The sequence below is a fragment of the Falco naumanni genome, chromosome 3 (genome assembly GCF_017639655.2).
Source record: "Falco naumanni isolate bFalNau1 chromosome 3, bFalNau1.pat, whole genome shotgun sequence".
Lineage (NCBI taxonomy): Eukaryota > Metazoa > Chordata > Aves > Falconiformes > Falconidae > Falco > Falco naumanni.
Genome location: NC_054056.1, coordinates 116,969,693 through 116,984,007, shown reverse-complemented (window position 1 = coordinate 116,984,007; position 14,315 = coordinate 116,969,693). Strand labels below are relative to the sequence as shown.

Here is a 14,315-nt window from a genome sequence, read left to right as displayed (position 1 = left end):
TTCCGAAACAGAAAAATAGTGCAGAAGCTTACGGGAGCATCTTCTGCTTTTTTCCCACAATATAATTCAGAGGTAAGATCAAATTTACCTTCAAACTGCTAACCGAAGGTAACACTGACCCCAGAATTAACACCCCCCACTTCCTTTCAAATTCTGTAATAATTCAAAACTATGCAACTCACCTATCGTGTTCTTTATCCACCAGATGATACCTGGCTCTGAAGGCAACCAGGTGCGCGTAATATGCTGGTGCAGGGATGGAAACAGAACGAGTACAACGTACGTATGTATGACACAGCTGATAGGTGAGAATCTGCAGTTCATCTGAAGAGAAACGATTGTCATCCCAGAGGACATGGTAATGAGAAGGTCTGCTTGTTCCCTGAAGGCAGATCACACAGGACATCAGCATTTCAAAAATACTTCTTGAAATTTCCCACCCCCCCGCAAATGAATTGCAGTATAACCAACCACTGCCTCAAAACCCACGTGTGAACAATTCTACATACTTCAGCAAATTATTCCTTTAAAAAAGGCAAACGCCCTCCTGTCTCGCTCCCCATATAAGTAATCTGTTTTCACTTTTGGTTAGCTTCCATTTTCTAGAATTTCATCCCTGTTACTGAAATTAAATTATCTTATTGAAATGCACTTTCATCTTGTGAAACTTAAGATCTGACAAAAAGCCATCACATAAAGTAACTTTAGGTAAAACATTAATAGCTAACAGCAATCTAACTCATGCCCCTGTTGAGTATGCTTTTTTCGAGGACTATTACATTTTGACTTTCAGTACTGTTGTTTAATAGCTTCTATTCCTGACTTGGAAGAAGAAATCAAAGGAACTGCGAAACCGCAATGGGGCTATCTAAATGTGATCCGTTGCTTCCTAGGAACTGGATGCACATTTCTAGAGAACTCGATGCAAGAGGCAGCTGTATAAAATAGTCCAACCACCTCACTACTATTCAAAGTGGTACACAGACAGGAGGGAAGCACAATAAATTAAATGCACAGGGTGTGCTTCCTAACTGTTTATTATTTCTTTTAGATTTTAACGATGACAGAAGAGCTCTGTCGATGGCATGAAAAGCTGAAATACAGAGATGGAAGTTGTACCATGTGTCTCCTGTGCAAAGAACGCAACAGGAAATATCAACAGCCAGCGTTACCTTTGCGAGTTACCATCCCACACAAAATTCTGTACCTGAATACCAGCATGACTGCAGAGGTAAAAGTCAAACTCTGATGGATGGGTGATTTTTGTGTCCACTGTGGTACCAGCAGGAATGTTTCCGCTTTTTCCAACCTGTGTGAAAAGAAAATGCAAATATAGCAAGGCACACCAAGTATTTTCTTCTCAGCTGTATAGTAAGGAAAAAACAAACGGGGAAAAAATCTGTAAAAAGCAGAAAGTCGAAAAAGAGTGAGCAAAACTGAACTTCCGTTCAACTGAAAATCTGGAGTGTCTCTACTACAGAAGGGGGAAATAAAAAGAAAAGATGAGCTGCGAAATCTTCTTAGAAGTTACCTACAAAGACTTGCTAATTAACATAAAAGAATTTCCTCTAACTAATTTGTCAAATTCTTTTCATCTTCCCATTCCAGGACAGGTTATTCCTCTGCACTTCTTGGTTATACAACTATGGATTGTCCTCTTTCAGGTAAGACAGGCCTCTTCCCTCAAAAACACTTTCCCTCAAAGCAGAACTTAAAAATACTCTTTAAGACAATTTGACAACTATAATCATAGCATCTCATCAATAAAAGAACCACCTGCGTGTCAGCATTAAAAGTTATCAATTACTGTCCTGAAGCCTTGCGGGCTTCAAGTGCTTATGCAGAGAAGCCTGACAGAAGGAAAAAGAACATGAAACCCCATCTGTGAGCAGAGGTTTGCCATTGTGAACGCTTCATTTACAGCAATGACCCCAAGTCTGCTAGGATGGAGAGTCTCCTCTCATGCAGAAAGGTGGAATCAAGTATTTCTACATGTACTTCACATAGATACAATAATGACTATGAAACACTTCTAAAAATCTGAGATGTTCAGTACTACAAACACACGCTACAAATGTTGTGACACTTGATATGCCCAAACTGAACGCCATGTGCCTAAGACATTAGACACCCAAGATCCCTTAGAAGTAGCATTAATGGAAAAATTATTCTCAAAGTTTAGGGTTCACCTTACCCAACAATTTCAGCGTCTACATCTCAGCTAGTAACCCAAGAGTCACTCTGTAGTCAATGGCAACCAAACCTGTGAATTTACTAGTTCTAGAATCAGATGGAACATGCCTTTAAAGTGTGTTGGGAATGCTAAACAGATCACCATTTACAACAAAGAGTGCCAGAGGTAACTTCCAGACACTGACATTATAAGCCCTACACTACTCAGATGAGCCTCAACCCTCGAGGATCTTGAGACAGTAAAGAAAAAAAATGAAAAGAAAGCTGAAAGCATTGATGAACTTAAAAACGGATGGGCACACTTGTTGAACGGCACATCCTGCCGATGTTTCGTAAAAGCTTCTTACCCATTTATTATATGGGACAGAAAATGAAGGTTTACCTTTCCAGGTAGAAAGATCTCACCCGCTATGTTATGTAGTTCTACAAATAAGTCTCTTGCTGCTTAAATAAGCAGTAATAGGTAACCTGGCTGCCTGCTAGATACTGGCCGGTAACATACCCGTTCATTTTTATCAGTACAGAAGAGTCTGGTGTGATGCCTTTTCTGCACAACTATAAATGTAATTCCAGGCTGGTAATCCTTTTCTAGTTTAATGCATGCTTCTCTGATAGCCAACAATTCATGATGGAGAACCTGAATCATAAACATAAAAGATACATGATAAATATGAAAGATAGCTATCTTACTAATAACTCTTATTTATCTACAAATTACTCTTATTTATCATGTTACTTCTTGCATTGTCACTCAGAGTAATGAGATGTCAAAGCATGCAGGATCAAACCTTAATTTCTTCACTTAATGAGAACAAATTAGATCACCAGTTTTCTGAGCCAGGCGAGAGCTAGTTCCATATTTGTTCAGCTCCAAGCATGAGGCTTGGACTAATAAGCTGTATGTCAAAATCTTTTTAACTGCCAAATACAAATGAACATTTAATAAGGTTGTTGAATATAAACCAGCCTGATTATTTTTCAGGCTAGTACAAGGGATAAAATCCAGAACTGCTCAACTGCATGCTCTTTCCCAGCTCTGTGAAGTTTCACGCAGGACTACAGGCATCCATAAAAAGAAGAGAAAGAGAAGTGCAATAAAACAAAAAGCAATGATTTGGGATTTGGGTTAATTATGAATTCAAAGTTTAGTGAAAAACAGTGATAAATGCAAAAAAGAAATTCACACAAAGATAATATTATTAATTCAAGTTTACTAAGTGACATTATTCCCTGCCCCTTGGATTTTGAGAAGCTGACTAAATTCTGTTATCTTTTAATTTACGTATAAGATACTGGAAAGGAAAGCATACGTTAATATCTTTACAATATATAGGAAAATATTTCATGAAATATGATACTTGTAAGTAAACAAAATAAATACACAAAGTATTTGCTGAATTTTATCGGAATGAATTAGAAGTGACAGTGTGAAAATACTGCATTTATTAATCCTGGTTAAAAAGTAAGAAAAAATTAGCTTACGCTTAGTTTTTCTTTACTGTCCAAGTTCAGTTTACAGTTAGGGTTACAGTTTGACTAATATACCTTTAACAGGTCACAGATGTTTAACATAGCTCGAGTGCTAAACCTATACTTTATCATTTGTAATTTTGCAAAGGGAAGTATTTTAAAGTGGAAAAGTATTAAAATAAAGCTGAAAACACTTTCCCTGCTCTGCTTGGTTAGAATCCAACAAATTTATTAAGGCTGTACTTCTTTTTGTAACTCCAACTACGTAACACTACATTACTACCAGAAAACCACTTTATCAAAATATTTCACAAAAAGAAAAATATAACCTGTTGAAATTGCCCCTCAGAAACACCATCTCTGTAGAAGATAATACGAGTTGGTTTAAATCTAGTTGATTTGTAGAACTGAATAAGCAACTCCCTGACCATGGCGGCCAAATCTTGGATGATTTCTTGGCGGTGCTGCTGGACCCGAACAGTGGCACAGTATCGATTAGGATGAGCATCCATGCTTCCTACAACCTGTTGAAAAAATGCTCAGTATCAAACCAAACTGAGAAACACTTTATTAAAGATATTTCATGAAGATAACTGCACTACCTTTTTAACAGTACCTTGTAAACTAAGCGGTTGACCTAGCAAAGATGTAGTCAAAATCATAATATGCTTAGAAAGAGCTTTCAGTTTAGTCTACGTGTGGTAACATATCCTGTTGAAACGGGAAGCTTATTTTAAATCTAGAAGACTAATTTCTTATTTGCACCTACATACAGTTAGTTAAAAACACCCAAATATGCTTCCAGAGCGTGGACGTGAAACCATTGATTTAGTTTGGACTGCAACAATTTGAACTCCTGAAGACAGAGTCCCCTTCTGGGACAATGTGGATGAATCTCTTAAAACTCAAATGGTGAGGCACCACAGAAATATCCACACCAAACAGACACCGCTCGCCAAGGGAAGGGATTTTTGTATTTATGAAATAGTCATATATTGTAAAAAATTACTATTCATATATTGAAAAAAAAATACATTTTGTAAAAGTGGTGCGGGACTCAAAAAAACAAACAATCAAAAAAGATTCCAAATGCCCTATGTCAGCAATCACAGCTAAGCACATCTCCACATGCTTTTCCCTGGCCATATATGTATAACTTCTTAAAACAGTTACTTGTTCATTTAACACCACAGGCTAAGATGCTGCACATACTGTCACCGAAGATCTTCATTATTAAATAAGCCAGAGCAAACATTACAGGCGCTTGACATAATCAAAGGCCATTTCCTGTATTTAAGGAGCACATTTTCAAGCTATTACTGCACATTTTGTGTTATCAGGAAGCCTGAATTCCCCAAAACCACAGCTGAGCCAGCTTAGTTCCCCATCAGTAATGGATAAATTCTTAACATTTTAACTGCTGAAAAAGCAGATTTAAACATGCACCACCTTATTACAGGTTGCTGTTAAATATCAGCTAATGGAAAAGCTCCTCTGTGTATTAGCAGTTCAGGCATTTTACAAGCCAATACATACTTTTAAGTAATTAGTATCAGAGCAAGCTCTCCAAAGTTTCATGAGATACTTGCAAAAAAATCTTTTATAATACTATGATTAGGCAATCTGAAAAAATGAACCGCAAAAGAAGTGAAAGTAATAAAATGCATTACAGCTGAGCAGCAGGAGAGAGCAGGGGTTAAAGATCATTACACAATTTACTCACTGCGGCAATAGAAGGCTTTTTTCCATCTCCAGCTGGTGGATGGGTTACATCTGCTCCAAGGAATATGACAGGCTGTTGAAATACTGGCGGTCTGATAAAGAGAAATCAAATTTGTAAAAGCAGCAAAACTTATGCTTAATAAAGCACACTAACTCAAGCAAATAGCACTCTATACTCTTCAAGGGAATTAGTCAACTATTTGCACTTGATCAGAGTTGGTCACTTGTATTGTGACAGTAATTAGAAGTCCAGATAAGGATTCTCACACTAAATACTTAATATATTTTTAAAGCATGGCTAGTTGTTGTTTTACATTAAAAATGAGGAAAAAATTTCCTTTTTAACTTGGAGAATTGAAGCCTTTATTAATTAGACCACAGAAAGGAGTAAAAGTTGATTCCTTAGCATCAAATAACATGCGATAAAATTAAGTAACGGTGCACATATACAGATGCTATGGTTTTGTTTCATTCCCACCCCTTCAACCAACAGAAGATATCAAAGATTTCTATTTTAACTGCTAAAACCTGCACTTTTCCAGAATGTCTAGGTGTTGTGCGTAGTTGTGCCATTTTCCTCCTCCCTCTACTGAACTCCATGTTCATGAATGCATAGTTTAATGGTATAATGAGCGGAATTCAACTTTCTGGCCACATTATTTGTCAACACGTGCCATTTAACATTTAACAGAGTACTTATGTTTAGGAATACATAAAGCATGGAACTATTTATATGGGGTGTGCGTGTGTGTGTTTCTGTTTTGTTTCCACAGCAGTATCTCTTAACTCCTTTTTGAAAAACTAAAACAAACCAACCCACTGTGCCTTTGAAATGCATGCTCTGCAATATGATGATTTTTAATTGCTTTAATAGGATCTCCAACAAGCACATTACCCAGGCTGAGTATATTTAGTTCAATAAACAAAATTTAACAAGATACACAAAATATATATGCTTTCTGATAATGTGTTCTTTTTTTTCCCTCCCTAAGTACTTGTTGTTGGATTACTTTTCAGCAGCTGCCTTCCGACTAGCCTAAATATGCCAAAGTGAAAACGTGCTTATCTGTGCAAAACAGAATGTTGACTTCTTTGAAACAGGCTCCCAAGAACGATGTAGAAAGTTGTTCCCTGAGCTCCCTCTATAACTTGAAATACAATGATTGTAAAAATGCCATCTTTTTACTAACATAGAAACCTAGTTGTTCATTTTGACTAAAGAAACTTGATATATGTATTTATGCTAGCCTTCTCTATTCTGCACTGGTAAGTCAGAACAAGCTGTATCTTGTGCATTCTTCCATTAGAATTTCTTATTGCTTATTTTTTCAATAAAACTGATTAGAAGTTTCAATTGAAGAACACTTGTTTTGAGATGACACACAAACCAAATGTAGTCTTTAACAGCATGGTCCCTCCTTTTTAACAAATAAGCAAGGTATTTCTTTCACTCCCACTCAACTATATGCAGAACTTCAGTGACATGTCAGATACAGAATTAAATAGCATCAAAGCAACTTCACAGAACATAGTCACAGTATGACTAAAACTTATCAATGTAGTCCAAATAAAAAATTGCAAGATAAACTGGACCTGGAAACCAATCAGTACTTTTCTGCTCCCAGCTTCTGGATTTTTAAATGTCTATGTAAATTAAGACATACAACAAAATGAAGGATCTTGACCACAAGGAAAAGGCACTACTATTCAAGACTGTCTAAATTTGTTTCTGAAAACTCAAGGCAAATAAAATACTATAAATTTTTCATTCAAATGAAAGTTGCTATCTTCAATGGTCAGATTTCAAAATGGAACAAGGGCTCTTCTCCAGTCTTTGTAACCTAACTTTTGCAGGACAACTTACTAGAAGCCAAACAATGTGTTCGTCAGAAGAGTCACTTAAAACTATGGTGCTACGACTACAGATAAAAGCACACAGTTATCTTAATATGACGCACGTTCTCTTTACAATACAATACCCTCTTCATCTCTGAAAGTCAGCTTACCTTCCCTGTGGCAGTAAAATATTATTTACACCTCCTAATTTGACATTTATTTTTAAGCAAAGGTTAGACAGAGTTTGCGGTGTTGTTCTTTGCACGTTTTTCATCTGAACACACTGCGTAGCCATTCCCAGCACAGTGTCACCAACACGCTTCACCTCCGCTGCAAAACAGAGAAAAAAACCCCAAAATATTTGCATATTGCAAATCAAACAACATAGGAGACATTAATTCAGTGACAATTAATTACATCTAGAGTTTTAAGAAACAAGAAAAAAACTAATCCCCAGACTCAGCCCCAGCCTTCAGTAAACCTCCTCCCACTTCCATACTGCTTCATCTGCCAACAGCGCAGTGACTGGGTCCTAAATATAACTAAAGGCACTGTTGCTTCTTTTAACCAAGAATACTTTTTTTTTTTGTGTGAAATTATAAATTATAAATTACACTGTCATTATAAAATTAGTGTAATGACATAATCAGCATGGAAGAACCTTTGGCTAATAAAGTAGGTAACACGAAAAACATTAGGATGATGAGCACTTCTTTCATTATTGAACACTGAACTAGTACTGCAAACTTAATAGTAATGTGCTGAGTAATATTCAGCCAACCACTTTTATCAGTTCATCAGTGCAAGTTCACCACTTGCATAAGTGGCTAGTTTAGCAAAGGGCAGCCCATAAAAACTCCAGAAGAAACTCAGTAAGAACTGTACTATTCAAAAGGTTAGAACAAATCTTATTGGTACCAACAAAATCGAGACTTAAAGGCTTTAAGAGAGCTATACTCTTACACTTAGGAAAAGAAGAAATTTAGGCTCCAAGGCAGGCTCAGAGAACAGCGCACACACACCCCCCCCCCCCTTCTCCTTTGGCAACAAGAAAGGGAAAGAGGCTTTTTGAGGAGAAGGGTGAGAAAACAAGACAAGATGTGGTAAAGGAAGTGCAAGACTATGGAAGAGCACAGGGAGAAAATTAAGAGATGATTAGAGGGGGCAGAAAGAACTATAATTAAAGATCATGACAAGGAGAGCAGATGAGAGTGGTTCCACATCCTCTCAGTGGTTAAGTAAAGAGTCTCTTTTAATGCCAAGCAGCAGAAGTGAAAATGTCATTTTGCACTGAATTTCTATTGAACAAATTAAGAGATGAGCCACTTTCTTTGCAAGGCTGAAGTCAAGGGGATTTTATTAAGGTTCCTTTTTAAATCTCTTTTTATCTTACATGAGATAATCTTGAGAAAAGAAAGGTAGGAAATTACTTTCTGCTTTATTAAATTGGTAAGGGTGGGGAATGGGATGGGATAAAACAAATCTGCAGCTGCTTGGTAGATCTGAGCCATTAGAGAAGAGCCAGTCCATGAAGCTATGGGAGAAAAATAGTGGCTGGTACTGCAACTAGGCAAGGGAAGTGAATAAAGGGGAAAGGCAGGATAAGAAAATGAGCAGTCTTGCCTATAGGAAGGGCTAATTAAAACTAAAATGCATGGTTTATCTGAAACATTTAAAAGCTATGTTTATGTGCTATGTAAAATGCCCTAAATGTCAATCTCTTTCAAAAAAACAGTTTAACTTGCTGAGTTTTCACCTTCCATGCATCTGTCTCCTCACAACTCCAGACTCAAACCAAAAGAATAGGAAAAAAATCAATTGGTGGAAATCTCCTTCACTAAACTTTCTTTGCCAAAGGTGATGACGTAAGCAACGATGTTCTAAAAGCTGCACAGTTCTTGAGGGCATTACTTCTTCAAATCACTTGGTATGCTTCACACACAAGTTATAGCAATTATATTTTAATCCACTGCGTAACAATTTCATCAAAGCCACAAAGGCCCTGGTTTAGCTTTCTCACTCACAAACTGCATCTCAAATGCAACTAACAGCAAGAATGTGGCAAAGCAAATGAAAAGCACAGACAAAATTAATTAAAATAATTAAGGTCTTAATATAAAACATCATGCAGCACAAGAACAAGAATAAAATTAATTTACAGCCCATTCCCTAAATGGAATTTATATAGTTAAACCAGAAAGAAACTTCTCTCATTCAGCTACTTCACAAAAAAATACATGAAGTTGTGACTGAAACACACGCTCATGATTTGCACTTACTGACCATAGACTGGTGTTTTTCCTGGCAAAATTACTACAACGAGCTGCAGCCCAGTGTAAGTGTTCTTGAGATGTCTGAACATGGGCTCCACACTGTCGGCTCCCTGCGCGTATTTACAGAAGCACGGCTGCCCCTGGATTGGCATTCCTGCATCTCTGGAAATCTTCCTCAGTTGCTCTGTAAAGGACCTAAGGGACATAAATAAATAGATTAGTTTCTTAGGTAGCAAACCCCATCTTGCTTGTTCTTATTTTTAATGGAACAATTCTGTTAAGCCTGTAGAGTTGCGCTGTCCAAAAACCTAGGAATTTACCCCATGCATATCTTTAATTGACTATGCCTATGTAGTCACTGAAGGAAAGACAGGGGAAGGTGAGGAAATACACTGCATAAGTAACACCATTAATAAAAGCTTGATTTCCAAAGCAAATTCCACCTTATTTGATCTTTCTACTGCACATACAGTATAAGCTACTTTTTGAAAAAAACACCACAATGATGATATTTTGGATAGCCTGCTCTTCTATAGTACAAACTTCCATCTGGTACTTACCACTACAGAAATGGCTGGAGTTCCTTCTTTTTCTTGGTAAGAAAAACATCCACCAGAAGTTACCAAGAATTGTGTCTCCATGAACTGATCAAATGTCAACAATAATGCACAAGAAAACCTTGCTAGATCTCAGAGAAAAGGTCTATTCTGGAGGTGAACACAAACCTTCATAAGGATGATGTAAATAAGTCACCCTTTGATGGAACCAGTCAGAAACCTAATTTTGTCAAGAGGCTTTTACCAGCGAAGACTGCCCCCGGCCCCGTGCTTGCAGCTGTGTTGCAGCCTGCCTCCTTCTCCGGGCTCTAGTTGACACGGTAGCGCTTGGCCATCTTTCCTTTTGCAGGGACACCAAAAAGACAGCGTGCCTGCTATAAGCAAGACAATCAAAAGTACTCCAGTGTAGATGCCTAGGGCTCTCTAGAGTATAACCAGCCTGGAAAGCATCTTCAGTGTCATGGCTTCTCCAGGTCAGATGCCTGCAGTCAGTGGTGCCCGAGTAGTCTGTAAGTCCCATCCCCATAAAACAAAGACAAGATGAGCAAGTAGTGAGGTGTCACAATGCAGACCAAACAGAGTACTTGGCGCCAAAGGACTAGCATCCATGCTCTGTGTTTCTGGGATTTCTCATCAGAGTGGCTTGTCTGCTGCCGTGGGCTGAGCATCCTTTAGTGGCCAAAGCACATCCTCGAGCCCAATTTTGTCCAAAAAAAAAAAAAAATAAAAAAAAATATCCATACTGTACACTCAGACTGCTCCTTGATGCAGAACACGGTAAGGCAATTGGTGACTATAAGGAGAATGACATCAAATACACACTCCTCATCCAAACTAAAACACTAGTGCAGACATACCCAGAAATGTCCTTTGGCTCTTGTCTTAATGACCACCACAGTAAACATGATCCCTGGCAGCAACACCTAAGTGACATAAATGCTGATAAAGAGCCCCTTTTATTATTTTGGAGTGGATGCCCCCTTAGGTGTCTAAAAAGTTGCTCGTCTTAACCACAGGGTGAGAGATGATACAGTCTTACCCACTTGAGAGGGTGTGAAGATTTAGTTTCTTCCAAACCCATTGTTAACTTTAATGAATCATAACAGTCTATGAGCTTCAGCCCCGCAGCATGTGGCTTCTTGCAGAAATAGGTACATTAAGCATCTTCCCTGGCAAAACAGGCACTCACCACTAAGCAGAAAGAGTCAGCGGCAGAATATGCAAGTCTAAAACAGCACAGGTTTTGAGCCTTTAGAAGTCCATCTGCAAGTATGGTGTCCAAGAGGAAAGGTTCTCTCCCTGTTCCTGAGAGGTAAACCAGGACGGTTTTGAAGACTTTCAGGGATTTTGAAGGTGTTTACTCTGACAGATCTACAGCAGCAGAGTTCCAACTTGCTCAACAAGATGTAACAAGAGGCAACAAGATGCAGCTGGATGCAGTCATATTACTAGTATGAAGGAATGTCCTTTCACAGTGAGGACAAACTCCATCTAAACCAACAAATAATTTTATTTTGGCTTATTATGTTGAAGACTTCTGTCTCTCTCAAAACTACCTTCTATGCGGCATCTCCACTAGAAGCAACAGCGTGGAAGGGAGAATTCTCTGGCAGTTTAGTTCCTGTTAGGGGAAAATTCCCAAGCTATTTGGCAAATCATCTAAAGGAACACTGTTATGGCAATAGTATTGTTATGAACAATCACTGTCTTGCGTTCACCTTACAAAGAGCCGTTGAGTCACCTGCTAGTCACCTCTAAGAGCTGCAGCACTTGCCCATGCATGAAGAGAAAGCAACTGCTTGCAAAAAAAGGAATCAGACAATCCATCTATGGAGTCACACACTTCCCCTGATCTAAGAATAGCAGATGTCACTTCTAACAATAATCTGTCAACAATCATGTTCCATCCAAAGACAGAGAAACCAGATTTGACTTGGAATATTTGAATGAATCTTTCAACAAAACTAGTCCTACTCATCTTGTAAATACAGCAACTTGCACGTCAGAGTAACCCTGTTAGTAGACAGAAGCTGGATTCCTTTTCAAAATTTTCCTTTTAAATAGGTTCTGCATGAATAAATCTATTCCATATAGCCAGGAAAAGAACTTAAGACAACATACATGTTAGCTTTCACTCCTGACAAATACCTAATGATAAATACTCATTATGACATCATTTCAGTCATCTTAAACTTTGTCCTAAGACCTCACTGGTCAGAAACCTGCCATATAACACAAATTGCTTTTGGTAAGTCTGACTTAGAGGATTTCATGATGCTGGCACTGAAATCATATCGGCATCATTCAAAACACAAAGACTCAGAACTCCAAAAGCACTGTCAAAGTTGTACTATCATATGTTAAACAACTTAACAAAAATATATATTCTAAATAAGTGAAATTATATTTTGTCATACTAATATTCATAAATAATAAAATCACCATCTGATGAAACACACTTACTTAAGATGAACTTCAGTGCATTGGCGCTGGGGAGCAAAACATGCAATCGCCCAAACCTTTATTTCAATTCCAGTATGAAATTGTTTATTCCTCATGTCCCAGACTCCTTGAACTGGTGTAGCGATTGCTTTATTCTGGAAGCGTAAGGGGAAAAAAAATAAATAAAAATGCTAAAGCAAAAATTGATTCATACTAACAAAAGTCAGTTATGCTTCTACTTCTCTCCAACTAGCAGGATATTTATATTTTTAGGCCTTTTTCTCCACTGTTACATCATCTAACTTACCTTATAAAGAGCACTCTATCACTGTAGCAAGACAGTTCGCTTGCCAGGTGAAAATAAAGCTCATAAAAATAAAGCTCATATTGTTAATTTTCATTGTTGATGGTTTCCTTTGGTTATATAAATCAGCAGCAGATAGAAATTACATATGGGTAGTAAGTCAGGTTCACACTTGGTATGTTAACAAGAACATACATTTCTACAGTGATTTTACAACCACTTAGTGAACTTTGCAAAAGCGATTTAAGTATTATCAATATTTTAGACATCACTAAGTAGAGGCAAGTAGTGGTTCAATGTCACTCACACAACTCTAGAAAGAAGCGAACAAGCTGACAAAAGATGATCAGGCATTCAACTATGACCTGTGCAACACTTTTTCTCCCATTAAGCAGACTTTACTGTGATGGATTATCTAGAGGACAAGGGATATAATAAGATGACTAAAGTAATCCTGGTGATATTCATTACCTTAGTAAGTATTAGTATCCCATAGGTGTTTTAGACAAGTTACCATGGTGTCCACCTTCTCATTTAGCAGCAAAAGCTAAAATTAATGGGAATTTTTTAGGACGGACACACAGCTCTGATAAGTCATTTTGCAAAGAGTTATGTCTGCTGAATGCAGTACCCCCCTGCTTGGGCTTCCCATCATTGATCTGCCATTAAACTCTTGCTCCCCCTGCTCCCCCGGTGCCAGAACAGCTCATGAGAGCACTGTCCCTAATCAGGATCAGGCAAAGACAACTGGGTTATCTTAACCTTTCCATCAAGAAAGGTTTGAGCTAATCTGCCCAATTGTGTGTGAAGAGCTTTAGACAGAAGATGCAAGATCTTCTTCTCCCATTGCAGGTTTATGGAGGTAACAGGACTCTCTTCAGCTGGCAATACATGATCTAGAAGGGATTCATCAGAAGACTCCATAAATTAAGTTATCCCAGCTATCAAAGCTTTCACCTTGCATAAAACCAAGACACATTATATAATTGATAGAAAATCCTATTTCTCAAGCTTTTTTTGAAAGATATTACAGTAGGACGATTATGTCAGAAAGGCCATCTGAAAAGCCCTTGTAAAGAAAGAAACTGTGAATAAATACTCCCACAGGAAGAGATGGCTCTAGAGAAGTATATGTTGATAGATTTAATATCTTAAAATAGTCCTAAACATAGATGCTCCACCCAGAAGACTCAAAACCAACCAGAAATTCAGAAGATTTCAGTTAATGGAAGAAAATATAAACAGCAATAATTAAAGTTATTTCTGTTCATCTCTATACACACTGATCTGAACCACTATTTGCAGGTTTCTTCTTGCAACACACAGTAAAAGAGTGCATGAAAGAAAGACACGTTTCTCTGAAGTTTACATAAACATATTTTTAACTTGGCTTTACTTTCAGAAATAAAGCAGCAATTGAGTGAGATGCAAAACGGACCATACATTTAAGGACTTTCAAACCTTAAAAATAAGCTCTAAACATTACACCTACAATGACTTCATTCCATTACATCCAAC

The 14,315-nt window shown here is 37.7% G+C and overlaps 1 protein-coding gene across 3 annotated transcripts in view; it reads right to left on the bottom strand.

Moving 5' to 3' along the window:
• Nucleotides 1-14,315, bottom strand: part of AGO2 (argonaute RISC catalytic component 2) — a 64,882-nt gene that overhangs the window by 13,502 nt on the left and 37,065 nt on the right. For all 3 annotated transcript variants that reach the window (XM_040585720.1, XM_040585721.1, XM_040585722.1), the window contains 8 exons: nucleotides 12,515-12,648; nucleotides 9,505-9,689; nucleotides 7,392-7,551; nucleotides 5,387-5,477; nucleotides 3,993-4,187; nucleotides 2,696-2,830; nucleotides 1,208-1,309; nucleotides 183-382 (listed from right to left, as the gene is read on the bottom strand). In XM_040585720.1, coding sequence (XP_040441654.1) covers nucleotides 183-382; nucleotides 1,208-1,309; nucleotides 2,696-2,830; nucleotides 3,993-4,187; nucleotides 5,387-5,477; nucleotides 7,392-7,551; nucleotides 9,505-9,689; nucleotides 12,515-12,648 — 1,202 coding nt within the window. The remainder of the gene's footprint in view (nucleotides 1-182; nucleotides 383-1,207; nucleotides 1,310-2,695; nucleotides 2,831-3,992; nucleotides 4,188-5,386; nucleotides 5,478-7,391; nucleotides 7,552-9,504; nucleotides 9,690-12,514; nucleotides 12,649-14,315) is intronic.